The sequence below is a fragment of the Hippopotamus amphibius genome, chromosome 7, assembly GCF_030028045.1.
Source record: "Hippopotamus amphibius kiboko isolate mHipAmp2 chromosome 7, mHipAmp2.hap2, whole genome shotgun sequence".
Taxonomy (NCBI): domain Eukaryota; kingdom Metazoa; phylum Chordata; class Mammalia; order Artiodactyla; family Hippopotamidae; genus Hippopotamus; species Hippopotamus amphibius.
Window position 1 is genome coordinate 18278221 of NC_080192.1, and position 22660 is coordinate 18300880.

Sequence of the window (22660 nt, forward strand, 5' to 3'; positions counted from 1 at the left end):
TAGGGTAATGTAATTCACAGCTTCCAGGGATTCGGATGTGCATGTCTTTGAGAGCCATTATTTTGTTTACCACATTTTAGGATAATTATAAAAAATAGTTTTGATCAGAGATCCCCTGAAGGAGCATGTGTGTGGAGGGTCCCAGATTGTGCTGAGCCACGGAATGGACGAGTAGAGAAAAGGAGGAGGGGTTGACATTTATGAAGCACTGACATTTATGTGCCAAAACATTCTGCCATGCGTTCGACTTACCTTTTATTATTTGTTACTTGGGCAGCCTTGGGCCAGTTACTTGACTTCTCACATTTATTTTTTCATCTGCAAATTGGGGATAGTGGTATTTATCTCATGGAGCTCTCATGCTGAGATAATGAATGGATATAGCGAGTGAGAAGTGCCCAATGCAGGGCGTGTGGAAGGCACTGATAATTATTCTTTTCATTTCCTCTGTGCTTTGAACCAAAATTCGTGATAGTTTGCCTCGTATTTGATCTTCTGATATGACTAAATTTTCTTTTTTCTAAGATCTTCCCTTGAAACAAATGTACTTTTCTTTTGAGCAGTTGTTTGTTTTTTATTGAATGACTTAAGATTAGGTTGTCATTAAACCATTACTGTATATAATTTTATTTCAAGGGCAGTTGCATGTAATTTTATGTTTGGAACGTTAGGACGCCTGATGGATTTCTATGGAGCAGTCAGAATTATGGATATTACTTACAAAGTAATAAGATATAATTTTAACTTTTGGTGGGAGTAGTGTAAATGTCCTGTGCATTATTAATTATTCGGATGACTAACTCTGTTTGTCATGGATTGCTTTTCCCTGGAGATGGTGCAAAATATCTGAAGTCATGGAAAAAGTGAAAGCGTCTTTTGAGATGAAGAGATGCGATAGAATGACTGCCGAATTGCCGCCCTCTGCGGGCTCACCCAGCCCTGTGTTAAGTTCCTCTTGTCTCCAGCTGTCAGCATGATGTTTCTTGGTCTCCCCCACTGCTGGGGTGTTGCTCACTACAGAGCCTGTGCTTTGCTATTATTTTTCTAATAATCCCTGCAGAGTGCCCTGTACAGTGTCTGGCACATAGTGGGTGTGCAGGAAGTGTTTACTGAGAAAATTCCTGAGGGTTTAGTAAGCAGGAAAATCAGTTTACAAACATATTACACACTGTATAATCCCATTTATATAAAGTTCTAGAGAATGCAAATGCATCTGACCTAAAGAAGGACAGCAGTTGCCTGGGGCTGGGCAGGGATGGAGGGACAGAGGGAGAGGTGGGATTCAAAAAGGTGCGAGGAACTGTTTGGAGATGTGAGATATACACTTATTATCTTTATTTTGATGATGGCTTCATAGGTGTGTGTGTCACACCTTATCCAACTGTCTGCTCTATGTACAGTTCATTGTATATCATTTATAGTGCAGTAAAGCTGTATAGTGAAGACAGATAAGGAGGGACTCTGGTTTAGCCTGGTTTGAGGCAGGTACCCACCTCTGGAGGTGGGACCCTAGAAGTGGCCTGGGCAAGGCAGGTGTTCTAGTCTGAACAGCTGCAGCTGGAGGGGTGGGACAGGGTCCTGGAAGAGCCTAGAATGTGTTTAGAGGTGGGGAAGGGATATTTCTTATCTAAGGGTTGGGGTGTGCTGGGCAGGGAACCCCATAGATGTTCACCTTCATAGAAAAGGATGCCTCAGACACTTTGTTTCATATAGGAATCTTTTATTGGGCTGTTGCAGAAGTAAAAGTGATGAACAACTGAATGGTTATTGGAGATACTGGAGAAAACAGTTTCTGGTTAAAAATAGTTTTTATTTTTTATTTTAAGAAAAAAATTGTTAATTGAGGTGTAGTTGTTTTACAGTGTTACTTTCTGCTGTATAGTGAAGTGATTCAGTTATATATACATTCTTTTTTTTAATATTCTTTCCCATTATGGTTTATCATAGGATATTGAATATAGTTCCCTGTGCTATACAGTAGGACCTCGTTGTTTATCCATTTGCAAATCCCAATCTACCACTCCACCCTCCCCCAGCCCCCTTCCCTTTGGCAGCTACAAGTCTGTTCTCCATGTCTGTGAGTCTGTTTCTGTTTTGTAAATAGGTTCGTGTCATTATTTTAGATTCCACGTGTAGGTGATATCATATGGTATTTGTCTTTTTCTGACTTACTTCACTTAGTATGATCATCTCTGATTGCATCCATGTTGCTGCAAATGGCATTATTTTGTTCTTTTTTTATGGCTGAGTAGTATTCCTTTTTATATATGTACCACATCTTCTTTATTCATTCCTCTGTTGATGGACATTTAGGTTGCTTCCCTGTCTCAGCTATTGTGAATAGTGCTGCTGTGAACGTTGGGGTGCAGGTATCTTTTTGAATTAGAGTTTTCGTCTTTTCTGGATATATGCCCAGGAGTGGGTTTGCTGGATCATATGGTAGTTCTATTTTTAGTTTTCTAAGGAACTTCCACACTGTGTTCCATAGTGGCTGCACCAACTTACATTCCCACCAACAGTGTAGGAGGGTTCCCTTTTCCCCACAGCCTCTCCAGCATTTGTTATTTGTAGACTTTTTGATGATGGCCATTCTGACCCGTGTGAGGCGATATCTCATTGTAGTTTTGATTTGCATTTCTCTAATAATTGGTGATGTCGAGCATCTTTTCATGTGCCTATTGGCCATCTGTGTAAAGAATAGTTGTTTTAAAATCTCTAAGGTCTAATAGTAATTCATGCTCTTATGAATTGCCTGATCCCAAGTCATACTTGCTACATAGTTTTATTTCTCTGTAACTGCTTATCAGCAGAAAGGATCTTAAGTGGACACAACCATATCAAATAACATTTGTTGGCAGGAAGCAATATCCTAAAGAAAGCTGTGAAACTTGTCTTCTAGTCACATTGTTCCCTGACGTATCAATTGCACCAGAACAAATTCACATATTTCAGAGACCATGAAATCCTCAGTAGTAGGACTCACTGGCCTCTGCCCAAGTCTTGCTTGAGGGAAGGAAGTTGTAATGTAGGGAAGTTTAAGAGGAAATCACCTACAGTGGGGGCTGTCTTTTTGTTGTTGTTGTTGTTATTTTTAATTGCAAGTTATAGGTGAGAAGTTTAAGTTTTAAAATTTGCATATGGAACCTTGAGTTCACTTGTGGAAACAGTTGGGGGAGATATAAATACTGCTTTGCCTTAGAAACAAGAAGTCCCTGTGCTTTTTTTTTTAATGTATTTTCAATCTGTATGTATACTTTTAAAAGAAAATTTGAAAGCTTGTTGTTTTCAATCTACATGTGAACTTTAAAAAGAGAATTTGAAGCTGTGTTAAGTGAATGTGAACTAATTCATAAAATATTTTGAATATTTATGAATATTCATGAAATATAGAAGTATTATGAAATATAACCAGAAGTTAAGATTTTGTTAAATTAGGGAAAATAAATATTTAAAATTTGCTCTAACTTTTGTTGATACAGGAACATAAAGAAATATGTTGCAGGCAAAGATATATGACCCCAAGCTGGTAGTTGTCTCATTTTCCTCCTGTAAAGTGGGTATGATAACTAGTGTCTTGTGTTAAGTGGGGTCCATGTGCATTGCTTCATGTGGTGCCTGGTATGTCGCAGATGCACATCATGATTAGCCACTAGGATAACTTGTTGGTCCATTGAGCACTGGGAAGATTCAAAGAAAGCTATGTGGTGGTGTAGTCACTCTTCGGTCCCAGGAGATCCGCTCCAGGACCCTGAGATCCACGATGTTCCAGTCCCTTATGTAAAGTGGTGTAGTATTTGCATATAACCTAAGCATATCCTCTCATGTGCATTAAATCATCTCTAGATTACTTATAATACTTAATAAATGTAAATCCCATGTAAATAGTTTTAAATACAATATAAATGCTGTGTAAATAGTTGCAAATACAGTGTAAAGGCCATGTAAATAGTTGCTGGCATGTGGCAAATTCAAGTTTGCTTTTTGGAACTTTCTGGAATTTTTGTTGTTGTTGTTGTATTTTCTATCTGCAGTTGGTTGAATTTGCGAATGTGGAACCCTAGGATACAGAGAGCCGACTGTCAGTGGGGAAAATGGAGGCTTTTCTTCTGTTTTTTGAAGCTCTAAAATTCTCTGGGAAAAACGTTTCTTTCTTTCATTTTTTTCTTCTTTCTTTTCTGCTTCAGGGACTTCATATCTGTATATTCTCCTCCTCCTCTTCCTCCTCTCTTCCTTCTCTTCCTTGTCCTCCTCCTCTTCCTCCTCCTCCTCCTCTTCTTTTAGGACAGCAGCTTGATGTCTAGGGCATATTTCCAAAAAGAAAAAGTCTAGTTAATTAAAGAAAAATGTCATCTTAATGTCTCTGGGATCATGGCTTTTGCGTTACCAAAAATTGAACTTCAGGGCTTTTCAAGTTCATTTGAGCTTTCCTGTTTAAACATTTTTCTGTTAACATGTTTGGTTCCTGAGTTCAGATATCTGATATGTGTATGTTTGGGCCTCCAGATGGAGCATGTTTTCTCCCAGGTTTTGCTTTTTAATATAAATGCAGTGAAATCTTTGTGTATAAATCTTTATCCACATCTCTGAATGTTTCCTTAGCATGCATTCCTAGAAGGAGAATTACTAGGTCAAAGGGTATGAATATTTTAAAAAGACTCTTGGTACTTACTGCCAGCCTGCTTTCCAGAAAGCTTGAACCAATTTATACTCTTAAACAGCAAGGGGTGAGGCTGCCCAGTCCCAGCACCCACTCTGTGTTGTATCATTAAAAACTAAAAGGGTAGAAACCCCACCCCCAAAGAAAACCACATACAAATAACAACAAGAACAGCAACAAAAACACCACTGCAATCTCATTGGAGAAGAATGACATCCTTACTTTTGTTTCTTAGCCAACTAACACCTGCTTATTATAGAAAAAAATGTAACTGAAATAAAGACAGTAAAACCATTTGTAATCCCACCTTTCAGAGAGAGCTGCTCTTAACTCTCTAATGTTTTAGTGTTTGCTTTTTAAAAAATAATTGAAATGGTTGCACATTTATGTTTATTAGCCATTTAATTTCCTTTCTTGTGAGACATAGCCTTTATTATTTTTTTATTGGATTTGTATGGCTTTTTTTTTTACATTAAGAATATTAGTCTTTTGCTGTTTATCTTTTAATTTTGTCTAATATAACCATTCCCCCTCAAATTTGTGATAATTTTTGATACACAGATGTTTAAAATTTCTGTATTGTAAAGCTGTTGATATTTTCCTTTTGTGATTTATTCTATTGCTTTTACATTTGGAAAGCTATGTTCTATTCTGAGATGAAATAAATAGTAATCTGTATATTTTCCCCACCTTTTTAATGCTCAAAAAACCCAAAAAACAAAACCCTTAACTCTGATTGAAATGGTGCTTGTTTGGCAGCATGGTGTGAAGGAAAATCTTTCTTGACATCCCTTCCATATAGCTTAGCAGTAGTTATTTAATTAGGCAAAGAGGTAGAATATTCTTGGAAAATATTATTCAAGTTGGTATTCGATTACAGTATATTCTAGAGAATACAGAGTAGTAGATTGCCCATCCTGTTGAAAGTAGGGCATATGAAGGAGAATTTAAGATTGGAAAGATGGACTGAAGTCCAATTGGGGACTGCCTTTGATGCCACATTGGAAGTTGAAATTTGTAGGAATTTTGAGTGGTCGAATATCCTTGAAATGAACTTTTAGTTACAAGTCTTAAAAGATATTTTATGGGCTCGTGCTGTTGAAAAATCCAGAGGTAGTACCAGCTTCAAGATTGACTTGATCCATGTTCAGATGATGTGGTTGGGTGGCTTCTATCCATCTCTTGACCTTGCTCTCTTCCCCATTGGCCTCTTTTTCAGGTTCCTAGAGGGGGCCCCTCATGTCTCCAGATTTATATCCTCTCAGGTCTATATTTGAAAGAAATGAGTGTCTCTTTCCTGAAATTCCCTTATAAATCCAGCAGTTTGCTTGATTGGACTCATTGGTTCTCTGTGGCTGTAGGCGCCATATGAGAATGATTGTAGGGTTTTCTGTTGCTGCCCCAAATGAGTCTGTGTTGGTAAGGGAATTCAGGGGTTCTCTTTGACCATGTTTGGGTCACATGATCTCCTCCCAGGGTCAGGAACAGAACCTCCCCAAGACCACACAGTCTGCATGTTGGGGAGGGGCGGTTTCCCAGAGTAATTGAGCATACTGGAGAAATGGAAGGTGTTATCACTCAGGTTACGTTAGGTTATGCTGCAGTGACAAGCGGCACCAAAAATCTCAGCGGGTTAGTATAGGCAGCTCTAACCACAGTTTATTTCTCACTCCTGCAAAGTCTCCTGGGGCCTCAGGCACCTTTCCAGGGCAGTTGCCCTCTATGTGGTGGCCTAGCCTTCCAGGCATCTCCATCTTGTGGTGTCTTCATGGCACACGTGTCTGTGATAGATACAGCAGGGTTGGGAGCGTGTTCTGGCCTGGAAGTGACCCATGTCACTTCTGCCCACAATCTGATGGCCAGAGCAGGATTGGGAGTGTTAGGGGTGAAGGGAGGGTTGTCATCCTGTCCATGTGCCTGGAAGGAGAGGATGTGAGTGATGACGAGGTGGTCTAGCCACGCCGGGTAGCACAGACGGCCAGGGCCCACAGTCACTGCCCACCACGGGCTCCCTCCAGGACCTCAGTGGGCCTGACTCATCCCTTACACCCCTCCTGCTGACTTTATCTGACCTGTTCCTGGGATAGTGCTGAGAGCAGGGGATGTATCCGTTTAGAGCTTCCCAGTGCAGTGTCCGCAGGGGCTAAGGGACAGTAGATTGCCTTTCTGAGGACATTAGGAATATTCCTTGACATGACTCAGGCCATGGATTTCTACTCAGCATTGTCCCCACATGCTGCTCTGTCAGGCTGGAGGCCTTTATTAAGGGAGAGTTGTGCATTTCTGAACATTACAGGGAACGAAGTACTTGTCAAAAATTGTATTTCCCAAACTCAGATCTTTATGCGGTTTAAAAATCTTCCCTTGAATAGGTGGAGAAATGTCTGACTTCTGTACCTAAGTTCTGATTTCCTTCGTACTCAGAAGTAAAGATAAAGTTAAGGCGAGGAAGGAATTCTTCTGTGGTGATCTTACAAAAACAAAACCAGAAGACCCACCAAAACTCCAAAACAACAGAAAATGGTGTAGTGGCTATGGAAAACAGTATGGTGGGTCCCCAGAAAATTAAAAATCAGGTTACCCTGTGATCCAGCAAGTCCACTTCTGGGTATATGTGCTGAAGAAGTGAAAGCAGGGGCTCAAAGAGATGTTTGTCCATCCACGTGCATAGCAGGGCTGTTCACAATAGCCGACAGGGGAGCTCAGCCCAAGTGTCCGTGTGCTGTCACGGGTGAACCTATACACAAAATGTGGATATACCAACCATGGAATATTAATTAGCCTTAAAAAGGAGTGAACTTCTGACACGTGCTTCAACATGTGAATGACTCTTGAAGATATTGTGCTAAATAAAACGAGCCCATCACAGAAGACAAATACTGTATGATTCTCCCTGTATGAGGTACCTAGAGACAGAAGGTAGAATCGTAGTTGCCAGGGGCTGGGGGAGGAGGAATGGGGAGCTGGTGTTTAATTGGTACGGATTCAGATTGGCAAGATGAAAAGAGTTCTGGAGATGGGTGGTGGGATGGTCACACCACAGTGTGACTCACCTTAATGCCGCTGCGCTGTACACTCAAAATGGTAAAGATGGTAAATTCTGTGTTATGGGTATTTTACCACAATAAAAATAAACACAGAACCCCAGCAAGCTTACAGGTGTTTCCTATAGGTGACCCACCGAGTGTCCTAATGCTCTGTGGGATGAGTGGTGGGTGACAGGAAGCTGGCGCGTGTGCAGGGGATGCCCAGTCTGCCGTCCTGTGCCAGGAAAGGCGCTCGCCTCTCAGCTCAGGGTGGCTGCCTTGGAACTCGGCTCTGGTCGGAGCTTTGGGCAGAGCAACAGAACTGTCTTGTCCTTGTTGTGTAGTCTTGCTGTCACCATCCATTAGGTGTGAAAGGAATTCGTTCTCTAAATTCATACTCACTCTTGTCTCTGCTTTGGGAAAGTACATAACTGACTAGTTAAGGGCTCTTCTGTTTATACTTTGGAGTCCAGAGTTTAGACACACCGTTTCTCTCTGAGTGGTTGGCATTCTTTTTTTTTTTTTGGCTTGTAATGACTTGCATTTATTCTTAGCACTTTTTTGAAGTGGTTGCTTGGGCTGTCGAGATCCTTTTAAGCTGCTGATGTTCTTCGTGTTTATTTCGAGAGATGACAGATGAAACATGTAAGCTTTCTGGTGATGGTGTCCACGTGCTTGATACACCTTGGGCTTTCCCTGCAGTGGGGAATTCATTCCTGGGCAGCTTCTGGAGACGTGCTGACTGTCAGCACCATGTTCCAGCACAGTCGTGTTTCCTTGAGGGCTTCGCATCTTCTTCTCAGGTAGCAGAGAGGGAGATTGACTTTATTGCCAGCACCATTTCTAAATAGAAACTTCTAATGGCAACAGGCCGTGCGAACTTCCCTTGGAAAGGTCATTTGTGAAAGAAGAGCTTTTGATCACTCTGTAAGCGATCTCGCGTCACTTGGTATGGACAGAGCCATGTGGTCCTATTTGGAAAATGACATCCTCTGCAGTGGCCCGTTGATGATGTAAGGCCAGATGGTCTTCGGTGTTGGATGAAGAGCTTAAGGCTACTGTTTTCTCCCTTCCTCAGGACTAGTTCTTGTGAGCTGTCTGCCTTCAAGTTTCTTGAAAGGTTACTGTCTTTCCTATTCTCAGATGGATCTTATGTACAAAAAAAAAAAAACCAACAAAAAAAGCCTAGTTTATTGTCTCATTGATTTTGATAAGGGAAACTAATGAAGAAATGGAATTGTTGGTGAATCTTGGCTATTTGGATTTTCAGCAGCCTCGGTCATATCTAGGTTGTCACTGGGAGAGAAATTCATTCATTCACTCACTCATTCATCCATCCATTCATTCATTTGCCTTCTTTGGCCTAGACATTGTGTGTGGGGACGTAAAGGCTTGGTTTTAAGTTGGTGTGATATGGCATCCTACCTGGTGACCATGAATGGGCTTCAGGGGTCAACCTTCTTGAAGTTTTGCACAAAATTTTATTTGTGTTTTTACGTGGGGAGAGAATTCTATGGCTTCTGTTAGGTTCTCAAAGGAGTCCAAGCCCCACAGCTGTAAGGAGCCTTCTGAAATGCTCAGAATACATCGTTGTGGCTGGCATGGTGCCCTGATTGGAGTTGTCACCCTGTGAAAGTAGTACCTTTGGGATATTTCAGGTGGCCGCTTAGAAGTGGATAATGTGAGAAAGAAGTGAGCGGAAGGAAAGGAGGAAGCACTTTAGACTCTATGGCAAGTGTTGAAATGAGGAAGGACTGACTCCATTTTATTTAGAAAGTAAATGCACGCTTCTCAAATGCTTGTTGATTTCCATAATCCTGGGGAAGGGCATTAAGAGCTCAGATTCTGAAGCCAGACTTACCAGCTTCAAATCCCAGCTCTGCTATTTGGTGGTTGTGTGTCCTTCAGCAAATTTCTGTGTGCCTCATACATCAGATGGGGTAATAGAGCATTCCCCTCATAAGGTTGTTGTAAAGATATTTTAAATGAGGTGATATAAAGTGCTTCTGAGCGTGTAGTACATCGTAAGTGCTTAATAAACATTAGCTCTTAGAGTAGGAGGTGGCCTTTAGTAATGCAAAGAGCAGTAAAATACAGACAGTTTAATTTTAGTAATAAGATGTAGACAGTCGCTTTTTGTGTGCACGTGTTGGTGGTTTTATACCTATCTCCAGGAAGTCACCTGCCTTCAGCATTTGTTTACTGATGAGTTGTTTCAGGTAAATTTTGGTGCACAATTGTCATAAAAGGTGAGAGAATGCTGTCACATATTCTTTTAGCAAAACGAGACAGTCTGTGTTCTTGCTGCAAAGTTGCTTGCATGATGAGGTGCTTTGTGTTAAATGACCACCTGTGGAATGACTGGATGAGAATAGTGTATTTCCTTTTTGTCTTTAGAAATGTAGTGTGCAATCTCTGTTCCTAAATTTCATCTGGGATATGGTCATTGAAGACCCATAGCCTGAGATGTCACGTATGTGATCCGTTTCTCCATCATTATTAGTCTCTAGGAAGCTGCTTTCTACTATCCCTTTGCATTCACCTTCTGACTCATCTAGTAATTGTGAAATGTCTTCTGTCAGTTTTATGCTTTTTGCCGCTATGGGTGGAAAACAGAAAATTGTGAATTCTCAAATGTGTTCCATGAAAGCTAAAAAATGGACCGCAAAGACAGTATGTTTACACTTCTTTTATGTGCCTTTCTGAAAGTGATGTGGTAGGTTAGGCAGGGCAGTGAGGAAGCTGAAGGATGATGTTGTTTCACTCTTGCAACATCTTGGGCAATCTCCTGTCATTTTCCTGCTTTATTTATTTATTTATTTTTTTGTATCATGGGTGGGGATAATTGATAGTTTATGATGAAATAATTCCCACAATGATAAAATAGCAAAATATTTCAAGATTTTGGAAAATAAGATCACTAACCTCCCATATTGCATCTTAGATTTTTAAAAGGGTCCAGTGGACTCATGAAAATTGTAAGGTAGGATGAATTTCTGGAAAATCTCCAAGAAAGAATAAAAGTCATGAAATGGCAATTCTTACAAGCAGTCAGAACTGCTCAAAAAAGAAACTGAAAACTAACATTGGACCCAGGGGACCCTGATGCTATCCTGGGGTTAATCATCTTTCTAATAAACCATCTGAAAAAAATCTTCCGAAAGGCAAAGATGAACACCTGAAGGTACTTATTGCTGTGTTTTTTTGTTTGTTTTTAATAGGAAAAAACCCAAGTGTGTAACAGAGTAAAAGGTTGATTTGGTGCAATATACCAGAATCTTATATAATGGTTTAAAGTTATATTCTCAGAAAGTCTGTAATGATAGAACCATTATGATAGAATATTCAATTTAGAGTGGAACGCAAAGCTGTGTACAATGTAAAGTCAATTATGTACACTATATACATAGAACAGTATTGGCACAAAGTACATAAAATGTTAATAGTTTTTTTTTTCTGGGTGATGTTATGATGGGTGATATTTAATTATCTACATGTTTCTCTATCTTTTAAAATCTGTAACTGGCATGTATTTTTTTTAAACAAAAACAAATCTTTTTGTGATGTTGAAGCAAATATATTTTTTATAAGTCTTGTTAGGATGTTATATACGTACCATATAATTCACCCAGTTAAAAGTTTCACATTCAGTGGGTTTTAGTGAAATCAGAACAGCTGTTCAGCCATCACCTCAATTTTAGATACACTTTCATTACTCTCAAAAGAAATTCTATGCCTATTAGCAATTACTCCATTTCTCCCCATCCCCCCAGTTCTAGGCAGGCACCATCTACTTTCTGTCTCAGTGGATTGGCCTATTCTAGATATTTCATATAAATTGAATCAAGCACTATGTGGTCATTTATGACTGGCTACTTTCACTTAGCATAATGTTTTCAAGGTAGAGCTAATCACTCTTGCACTTTAATTTACTCATTTTGTTTAGAAATCATATTAACCTTTATTTATCATAGGAAGTAATGTGTTTTTTCCCTTTACTTCTAGAATTGGTTCCTTCAATTATGAGCAACTTGTTGAATCCAGATGCCATCTTCTCAAACAATGAGATGAGCCTGTCAGACATTGAGATCTATGGCTTTGATTACGATTACACCTTGGTGTTTTATTCCAAGCACCTCCACACACTCATATTTAATGCCGCTCGGGACCTTCTCATCAACGAACACCGGGTAAGAGCACGGGGACGTCGCGGTCCTCTTCCCCTTCCCTGTTAGCGTTTGAAGACCAGCCGTGAGCTGATCTGGCCTCGTGCCTGGCACAGTAGACGTCACTTAGTAAATTGTTGCTGAATGAATGAGTAGATTTGGTTCCATTCCAAATGACTCCATCTGGAACATAGTTTTTTAAAAAAACCACTTTATCGAGGTATGATTGACACGTGAAAAGCTATATGTATTTAATGCATGTGACTCACTGAGTTTCAGGGTAAGTGTATGAAACCACCATCAAGGTCATAAACTACCCATCATCTCCCACAGTTTCCTCCTGCCCCCTTTATCAAATTCTTGTTGTGTGTGTGTGTGTGTGTATACGTGTGTACGGTAAGAACACTTAACATAAGATCTACCCACTTAGCACATTTTGAGTATGCAATACAATATTGTTAGCTGTAGATACTGTGTTGTATAATAGATCTCCAGAACTCATTTATCTTGCCTAACTGAAACTTTGTACCCGGAAGATAGTTGTTTGTGTAAAAAAAATCTTTAGATGTCTCTGACAAGACAAGTTACTCATTAGTGGAGATTCAGCCGCGGACATTTGCCATCTCCTTTCTCACTGAGCAGTGACATAGGTTCTCCCAAAGCCTGATGCAGTGGCAGCCTATTGAGTTCTGGTTGGAAGGAATTCTTCAAATCATGGGCAATGTTTTACCCTCATCACTGAACTGAGTTGCCATCTTCTCAACTGAACTGAGTTGCATTCTTAGATAAAGAATATTCGAATGTCTTTTTTTTTTTTTTTGGAATGTCTTTTGATGCATAGTATTGTTGAGAGCTTATAATAAGGAAGGAAGAAAGAAATACTCATTACTGAATGTGATTTTCTATAGGCTAGTTTGAGTACACGTTTTAGGAGCCAGGATGAGAAGCTTCCTCGGAGGTCATCTGGACCAGTGACCTTTGAGAACCCCCCACAGCATCCCAATAAATGTGACCAGAGTGCATCGCTCCCGGAGGTGTTCTGAATTTGGGGAGATTCTTCCATGGGTTGAACAATTCTGCTTTCATGCAGCTTTTACCACTGATCCCTTCTCTTCATCCCTTCACACGTTCATTCTCCCTTTACTAAGTGCCTCTTCTGTGCTAAGCTCTGCCATAGAGGCAGGGAAGATGAAAGTGAGTAGGATACAGGTGCTGTCCTTGGAGAACTAACAGCCTCGTGGGGGAGTCTGTCCTGTAAGCAGGTAAATTATTAAGCCTTTGCTTGGTGGAACCCTACAGACATCTGAACAGAGAGCTAGGTGTGTGCAGAGGACGGTTGGAACAACTTGCTCTACCTGAAGGAACTGGGGAAACAACAAAGAAGGTGATATTTCAGTGGAGTCTGGAAGGAGTTTATCCACAAAGGTGGGCTGGGGTTGGGGGAGGGTGGTCGTGAGTAACCTAGAAACGTAAATCATGAAAACTGATGTTTTATATTTGACTATTTGAGTAATGGGCTGGGTGGTACATGGACCGTTATGCCCTCCAGGACTTCTCTTTTCCCAGTTGGTTTATTTTTAGCTTTTCCATCCATTCTCATTTGGCCTCTTTTCTAGACTTTTTCATCATCTTGTGTGTGCTCTGTTTATCCCTCTTAAATGTGAGGCTCTGAGCTGAAGACGTTGCTGCAGGTGGGGTCTGACTAGTGTGGAATAGAGGGAGACTATCACCTTCCTGGTTCTAGATATCATACCTTTATTAATGCTGTGAAAGTTTCCATAAGTTTTGCATCCTCACCATTTGATACAGTATATTTCCTCATTCACTCAGCTTTTGGTTATCAGTGGATTTAGTAAGAAACTCATTTGTCCTTATTCAAAATGCCAGAGATGGCACTTGCCAAAAATAGCATTCCCTTCAGCCACCCAGCTTTCTTTAGTTATGGCCACTTGATCAGATATGAACGCATCTAGCCACTTACCATCCAGCTGCATGTCTCCATTTATTCAAGAGACTCTTTTCTCTTTGGTCTAACCCATGGTCTTTTCCTTTGACTTTGAGGATGGAAGCAGGATAGACGCGAGGTGGTCCTGCCCTTGCTCTCCTGTGTGTCAGCTTACCCCATCTCCCCACCAGCCCACTGGAGAGCAAGCTGAAGGGGTCTGGTGCTGGTGTTCTTATCCCAGGTCATCTGCAGCATTTGCTGTGGCTGATATCATTTATGAGACGAAGGTCATTATACTAACAGCACCACCTGTTCATTGTCTTCTTGGTGCCAAAAGCACAGGTTCTGGAGCCTGACTGCTGGAGTTTGAATCTTGGCTTTCACCACTTATTTCTTAGGTAATCTTGAGCAATGGACCTAATGTCTCTGGGCCTCAGTTTCCTCCTCTGTGAAATGGGCGCAGTAATAGTACTTTTCTCAGAATATTATTCTAATAATTAAAGGAGTTAATTTCTGTAAAATGCCTGGCACATAGAAAACGCTCAATAAAGATTAGCTATTATTATTTCTAATCGGCATGACAGCCCTACAGATAGATACTGTCTCTTTTTTACAGTTGAGCAAACTGAGGCTTACGGAGTTCAGTTAGTAGTTCAAGGCCACAAGACCAGTAGGAGGCAGAACCAGAGATCGAACTTAGATCTATTTGCAAGGCAGAGGTGCTCTCTCCTTTGTTCATGTTGCCCTCTGTGGAATTAATAACACCTTTTCTTTCTACCCTCTGGGTTTATTGTTCAGATGAAAATAAAATATTCATGAAGATTAAAAATTTATGAAATTTGGGAGGAAAAGAGAGATGAAGTAGATGGGAAGAAAGGTGCAATCATTATGATTAGAAAAGCTTCTAGAATTCAGATAGTCGAAATTTCATTCCCATTATGTCTGTTTGTTGCTTTGATAAAAGGAATATGTCCTAACACTAATTATATCAGGCATATTAATAGAGGCAATTATGCTCATGCAGATTTTTCTCTTGTTTTGGATTTGAAAATAATTCTTCCAAGATGCTGTTGGAAGCATTGAGTCTGGTGCCATTTCTTTTCCTGCCAAAGACTAAAGGTACTTATGGAGATGAAAGACATCTGCTTTTGAGATGCAAAGTAGTAGGGCAGCAAGTTTGCAATTTAGCCTCTTCCCAAAAGCAAATGTACATGTTCCAGCCCCTTCATGATTACTCTTTCTCTTTTTTTTCACAAGAACACATTGTTACAAAAATGGATGAAAATATTGGGTAATAACTGTATCTGTATCTTCATTTTGTACCAAGGGATAGAAAGGGCGTGTTAGAAGAGTTCTTGGTTTCATCATCCGGATTCGCACCCTCATCAGTGTTCCTGATTATTAGTGGGCACCAGCGTTCACCTGAATTTTCAAATCCAAAGCCTAACACTAGCCATGAGCCTCATGTTCTCCTCTGTTCCACCTGCGATCTCTCAGCAAAGGCTCTCTCTCTTTTTTAGAATAAACTTTTCCTTTGAGAAGAGTTTTAGGGTTATAGAAAAGTTGCAAAGGTAATGCAGAGAGTGCACCCCACACCTGGTTTCCCCTAATGTTAATATTTTATATTACTGTGATGCATTTATCACAGCTGAGGAACCGATATTAATAAATTGTTATTGATGAAGGTCTGTACTTGGTTCAGGTTTCCTTAGTTTTTACCTTATGTCCTTTTCCTGGTCCAGATCCCATCTGGGACACCATGTTGCATTTAGGCGCCATGTCTCCTTAGGTTTCTCTTGGCTGTGACAGTTCCTTATAAGTTCCTTGTTTTTGATGACCTGTTGATGACCTTGACGGTGGTGAAGAGTCCTAGTTGGTATTTTTCAGGATGCCCTGCTCTTGGGATTTGTCTCGTGTTTTCTGATGATTAGACTGGGCTTGTGGATTTGGGGAGGGAGATCACGGAGGTAGAGTTCCTTTCTCATCACGTCCTGTCAAGGCACATACCATCAATAAGACTTACCACTGATGATGCTGGCCTTGACCATCTGGCTGAGGTTGTATTTACCAGGTCTCTCCACTATAAAATTAGTTTTTCCTCCCTTCCTATACTGTTTGGGAGGAAGTCAGTCTCTGCAGTCGTGAGCTCTCTTTTCACTCATTCAGAATATGTCCTGCCTCCATCCACTTCTCAACCTCCCCTGCTGCCTGCATCCTGGTCCAAGCCACCATCACCTCCCACCCGATGGTGCAGTAGCCCCCTGCCTGGTCCCCCCCGCCTGGTCTGCCAGCTTCTATTCTTGCCTCTTGGTCTGTTCTCCATTCAGCAGCAAGAGTGAACCTTTAAACATTAGTCATTTCAGTCCTGGACTCAGAACCCCCTCGAGCCTTCCCATCATACTTGGAGAGACATTGAAGGCGTGCAGTGCTCCCGGGCCCCCGGCTTCCTCACCAGCCTCCTCTCCTCCCACCTGCCCTTGTGATGCTCCAGCCACACCAGCCGCCTCACTGCTCCTTGAACCGCCAAAATGCTCCTACCTTCGGGCCTTTGCACGTGCCAGGTCCTCTGGTGGAATCTCCTGCCTGGCTCCAGGCAGACCGAAGCCTCATTTTCTTTTTTCCAGATCTCTGAACCCTTGTACTGCATTCTTTCTGTAATACTTATCACTGCGAGGCACTGTACCGTGTGTTGCTTTGTTTATGGTTTGCCTGCCCACCATAGAATGGAAATTTCTTAGGGGCAGAGATGGTGTCAGTTGTGTTTGTGTGTTTTTTTTTTCGGCTGTGCCACGGGGCATGCAAAATCTTAGTTTCCCAACCAGGGATCGAACCCATGGCCCTTTCAGTGGAAGTGCAGCGTCTTAACCGCTGGGACCGCCAGGGAACTCCTTATGGTGTCAGTTTTGTTCACTGCCACATTCCCAGGCCCTGGCACAAAGTACATGCTCAGTAAATACTTGATGTATTCATTGGATTCCACTGTTAAGTGAGAGTATCATGCTTGGTGTGGCATCGCCACTCTGATGCAGGTCGTTTTGCCTTGACTTCATGTTTTGTGTGGGTTTCGGAGAACTTTGTTTCTATAGCCTTTTGCCCTCCTCTGATTAGACTCATAATTTAGGTAACTTTAAACATCAAACTGAGACCTCTGAGCAATGGATATATTTATAGGCCTCTGGACCTCAGGAGCTCACAGGCAGTGTTGTGATGTGGAGGTTCACTACTCTATCTACCTAGAGCTCTGTGATTATCCAGGAAGGCGGCACGTGGCCAGGCTGCAGAATTTTAGAAGTTACACACACGCAGGGAATTCCTGGGTTTCTCTGCAGCATTTTAGTATTAACTTTGCTTGAACCTGTAAAGGACATTTCTGTAGCATTTGAAGGGGGCAACCTTGATCTTTGCCTATGCACACTATCCTACCCAGACTGCACTCAGAACGGGAGCAAATCCAGGCACTAAAGGAAATCAGACGAAGCCTAAATCAAAAGATTTTTAGTAAAACCCCAAGTAAAGGTCTCTTATTGTTTATATTTCTTCTTGCTTTCAGAGACACCAGTAACTTTCATGACACATTGGGTGAGTCATGTTTTTCTGGCTGGTGGGAAGTTTCTAAGCTATGGAGAGTCCAGAAAATGTAGCCATAGGTCACTGAGAGACATGTTATCTCTTGGGTGATGTGAGTGTCTTTGGCTTCCATGACCGGATGTTACTGTTAACAGTGTTCCCACCAGAGTTGCCGTGCGTGCGTGCGTGCGTGTGTGTGTGTGTGTGTGTGTGTGTGTGTTGGAAAGGGGCCCATCAAGAGGACATTTTGTTTTTAGTTTAATTTTTTTCTTGAAGTATAGTTGATTTACAGTGTTGTGCCAATCTCTGCTGTACAGCAGAGTGACTCGGTTATACACTTATATTCTTTTTTTCATATTCTTTTCCATTATGGTTAGTCACAGGGTATTGAATATAGTTCCCTGTGCTGTACAGTAGGACCTTGTTGTTTATACGTGCTAGAGATAATAGTTTGCCTCTGCTAATCTCAGACTCCTAGTCCTTCGCTCCCCCATCCCCGTCCCCCGTGGGGACACTTTTGACTCGGCTGGTTGTATAACAGGGAATCACAGTTGAGGAGCAGGAGTGGTGCGTAGAAATCACCCCGGTCCAAGCACTTCCCTTTCCACACGGAGGAGGAGCCCTGGAGATGTTCAGTGACCTGCCCGAAGTCCTCCAGGAGAGCAGAGGAGCAGCAGAGGCTGGGAGTGTGGGTCTGAAAGCCCAGCCCCCGCCGCCCTGCTTCCAGGTCAGGGAAGCAGCTCAGTTTTGATGAGCAGCTGGTGTGGGCCGGAGGCCGCCCTGACTCTCCGGTGCGTCTTTTGCCTTCATCCTCCCTGCTTCCGCATTAGGTAGGACTCTACACTTTGCCCGAGGGCACCCAGCCAGCACCTGGTAGGACTAGGATTTGAGCGCAATGCCTCCCCCCGGGGCCGCGTTCTTCTTCATCACATTGTCCTGTCGAGGCTCTTCAGGCTGCATCTGGCAGTCGTCCGGCTCGTCCGCTCCAGTCTCTGGACCCTTTGAAAAACCCAGTGGGTCCGTCAGGAGTGGCTCCCCAAGGTACACCGCGAGAGCCACAGGCAGGGGCCGTGAGGGGCTGCGGGGCCGCGCCTCCTGTGATGTCTGTGTCCTGCCGGGGAGCCCAGGTGAACCTTGTTCAGAAGAGGAGCTGCCAGACTTCCTAGCGGTCCCCGAGTGGGGAGGCACGCTCTCCCTCTTATTCCTGCTCCATCTCTCAGCCGACACGGTCAGCTCCCGCTTGTGACTGGGACCGTGACCATGACTCCTCTCGGGCCGACTCAGCACCACCGTCACAGGAGGGATGAGCCCTAGCGTGGGGCTCAGGGTGGGTTCAAGTTGGTGATGGGGCGGTTGGGGGTGGATGTGGGCACGCCGTGGACCCGGGTTTGCGTTCTGGCCTGATGGCCGTTTCTCTCTGTGAGCCCGCTGGAGCCCCCAACGCTGCCCCTCCGAGGGTCCAGCATCGCGGCAGACACGACGGCTCCCCCACCGCGTGCTGTGTTGTGCGCGGTAGAGGCTCAGAGCACGTCTAGAGTGGCGTGTGGCGTGGGGCCACGGCTCAGGGAAGGCGCCTCTCTTGAGAATATTTTAAATTTCTCCCTCCCGTCTCCTAAGTTTAAAAGGAGATTCCAGAGGCGTGCAGTGCCTTGGCCCCGCTTCAGGGAGCAGAACCGTGGTACCGTGTGCTGGTTCTGTGTGTGTGTGTGCGCGTGCGCATGTGTGTGTGACGCATGTCAGGAAAAATGCAGGACCGGGCACAGAATTCTTGGCAACGCCTAGGATTGGAAACAGCATTGAGTGACTTCTTGGTACACGTGGCAGGTGTTAGGTAAATGAGCCCAACTGTGACGTTTGACTCAGCTCTTCGTGCAGCTCAGCTGGAAAACTTGCTGCGTGTGGGTCAGCCTGGTGGTTCCAGGAGGTGTTCTCGCACACGCGTGACCCTGGCCATGCATGAGGAGGTAGCAGTGGTGCCACGCAGAGAGGTGTCCTGTGCCGATTGATAGCTGCCTAGGCCTTCACGTCAGCGGTTCACAGCGTGATTGGGACATCCTGGGGATACAGCCTCCATAGACTAAGAAGCGGATATTCTGGCTCGCAGGTCCATGCCCTGAGGGCAGGGGCGGTGGGGAGAGCCTGACCCCCAGCCCCACGGTGCCCCCACTGTATGGCCCAGGCCAGCTTGTTTCATCCGGAGCCTCTGAGGTCCCATCTGTTCAGTGGGCATGGGGGAGGACAGCAGCAGACAGTGTGCTTGGTACATCGGTGCTAGCAGCGGGGTAATTGGTGTTCTAAATCTGATCTGGGGAGAGAGGCCAGGGCTTGGATGCCTGGTGCAGTGGATAAGGAGGGGGCTGGGATTTTTGCGTGGTCGGAGGGACAGGTTAATGATTAGGAAACAGCAGGAGAGCCAGGCTGCGTGTCCTGAACCAGGGTTGCAGCCGTAACTGGTAGCTAGGCACCGAGAGAGGGTGTCTCCTGCCCGAGTGGGAGGAAGGCTGTGCTGACAGCCGAGGGGTCCCTGCAGCTGAGGACAGGGGAGAGCTAAGGCTGGAAAAGCTGGGGGGCTGAGGCCTCACCTGTGTGTGGGCAGATAAACAGGGAGTGGGACAGGAGGGGGCCTCTGCGGCCTGGTGGCGCTTGGTGTGAAAGCAGAGGGCAAGCTGTGGTCTGTCCCTTCTGATCCCAGCTTCCCACCCAAGTGCACTGACCACCTCAGTCTTCGTCCAAGAGCCAAGTGTGGGCGCTGTCTTGAACTTAGTACGTCATTAGCTAAAACTGCTTCCTTTCTTCCTTTTTAGTATCCTGTGGAAATCAGGAAATACGAGTATGACCCAAACTTCGCCATCCGTGGACTGCATTATGACGTGCAGCGGGTAGGTGGAATTCTCATTTTTTTCTACAGTTAAACATGTTCGGGAATAAAAATGTCCTCTCGATGCTTTTCTTTGCCGAATGTGTAAATTGATTTTAAATTATGTTCTTTGGGGCTGAAGAACTAAATTATCCAAAACATCTTTGGATGAAGTCTTTTTCAGGAGACTGTGTATTCGAAGAGCATGAATGCATTTAGCCCTGGGAAATACTTGCTTATTTCCAACAGCCAGTTACTTTCAATGTTTTCGATGTTTTGAGGAAGAGCTAGTTGTCATACCTTTTATTGCAGACAGGCCGTTTTCTTAATGAGGAAATCAGCAAGCAAACCTTTCAGAAACATACAGTATGCTTCTTGGTTTATGACAACGTAATGTTGATAGGATTTATAATGATATGTAGAATTTTTATTAAACATGCAAATCGTTCATTGTTTACCTGTGCCTATGCTTGTGTTTTTGAAGGCGGTCTTAATGAAGATTGATGCTTTCCATTACATCCAGCTGGGAACTGTCTACAGGTAAGAGTGAGAGGAGGTAAATTTAATTCACGCAACGTAACCAAGTGGCTCTGGGTTTCAAGACCCCCTGACTGTTTAGTGATGGGGGGTGCTGCAGTGTGTGTATCTGTGACTCCTTCACTCATTCCCCCACTCCCTGCCTCATTCATGGTCGTGATCGGGCCACTGTCGTGTTAGATGCTAATGGTTTGGCTTCTGAGGATGTCCTCAAGGGGCTCGGGGTGTAGGTGGGAAGCCACACAGGTGGACCGGTGAGTGCAGACCACTGTGACCCAGGTGATGACGGACCTGTGCTCAGGCCATTAGGGAGCACTTTGGAGGACTCTGGGGAGCACGGGCTCCCTGAAGGCGATGGTGGCCACCTCCGTGAGGGTCCTGCAGAGGAGGTTTGGGTGGAGCGGGATGGTGGGGACAGGTTCTTATTCCCACCATGGTGGTTGAGTAGTTTGGATATTAAGACTTCCCCCCCCCCCCCCCCCGCCCTGTTTGTTAGAACTGAGCTCAGTGAGAAATCTTTATAACTTTGAAGTGAAGGGCTTTGACTTTTCTAATTCTTGAATTTGGGGATGGGATTTGGGAGTGGTGTGTATGTGTATGTATACGAAGGAGAGTCAAAAATTATCCGCCCTCCGGTTATATTAAAAGCTTCTGTTGGTCATGCTGTGTTATCAGTGCTTTCCGTTCAAGCTTACTGTGTCCCCAGTCACTGCTGTGCAGGTGCAAAGGAAAGGTGTTACATCAGTTCCTTTGTAACTGTGGTGCGAGTGAAAATGGATGCCCCACTTGTGATTTGCACAAAAGAAGAGCAGCGTGCAGTGATTTGATTTTTGTGGTCTGAGGGTGTGCACACCCGCACTCTTCTGCCCACTGTTGACACTCTGCAGAAACTTTGTTTTGAGGTGTCAGAGCATCCTCCCTATAGTCCTAATCTTGCTCCATCAGACTTTCACCTGTTTGGTCCCCTGAAAGGAGCCCTGTGAGGACAAAGATTCATTTCTGATGAAGAAATGAAGACAGCGAGCTGTGTGTTCGTGGCTCGCAGCTCAGCCTAAAACATTTTTTAATGAAGGAATATGAAAGCTTGTAGACAGATGGACAAAGTGTATTGAAAAGCAAGGAGATTATGTCAAAAAATGATGTATTTGTCTTTTCTAAAAGTTAATTAAAATAAATTCTACAGCCAGAGCGTGGATAATTTTTGACCCACCTCTGTGTGTGTGTGTGTATGTGTGTGTATTTGGTATTTTTCTTTCTGTTTCTAAAAAAATGTGCTCACACTTCTGTTTCCCAATTTATTAATTCCAGACATCGACCCTGCTGTGAGGGCTGAGGACTTGGCTCTCCCTTCTCCAGCCTGGTTCTCCTAATCTCATTAAGATCTCTCTCTGGTTGTTTCACTGTCATTGTTTGTATTATGTCTCTGTAGGTCTTGTTCATTCTTAAGCCAAGTAGTGCACTATTTTTCTTTCTGGAACAGAGTTTGGTTTTTCTTTTCTTTTTTTAAAATTTATTTTCTTTATTATTTTCTTTGGCTGCATCGGGTCTTCGTTGCAGCACATGGGAGCTTCGTTGTGGTGCACAGCCCCTTCATGGTGGCGTGTGAGCTTCTCTCTAGTTGTGGCATGCGGGCTCCAGGGCGCATGGGCTCTGTAGTTTGTGGTACGTGGGCTTCTAGTTGAGGTGTGCAGGCTTAGTTGCCCCGTGGCCTGTGGGATCTTAGTTCCCCGACCAGGGATCAAATCCGCGTGCCCTGCATTGAAAGGTCGATTCTTTATCACTGGACCATCAGGGAAGTCCCTGGTTTTTTCTTAGGTTTAATAATAGCCTCATTTTTTATTTGCTTAGTTTTCTATGTAGGTTTCTAGTTTTTTGCGTAGTGTTCCATCACAGATATCAAGCATG

At 43.5% G+C, this 22660-nt stretch overlaps 1 protein-coding gene across 1 annotated transcript in view; it reads left to right on the forward strand.

The window, feature by feature from the left end:
• The window catches only part of NT5DC3 (5'-nucleotidase domain containing 3), a 61489-nt gene that overhangs the window by 11882 nt on the left and 26947 nt on the right, over positions 1-22660 (forward strand). The window contains exons 2-4 of the mRNA XM_057743440.1: positions 11689-11873; positions 20166-20240; positions 20703-20758. Coding sequence (XP_057599423.1) covers positions 11689-11873; positions 20166-20240; positions 20703-20758 — 316 coding nt within the window. The remainder of the gene's footprint in view (positions 1-11688; positions 11874-20165; positions 20241-20702; positions 20759-22660) is intronic.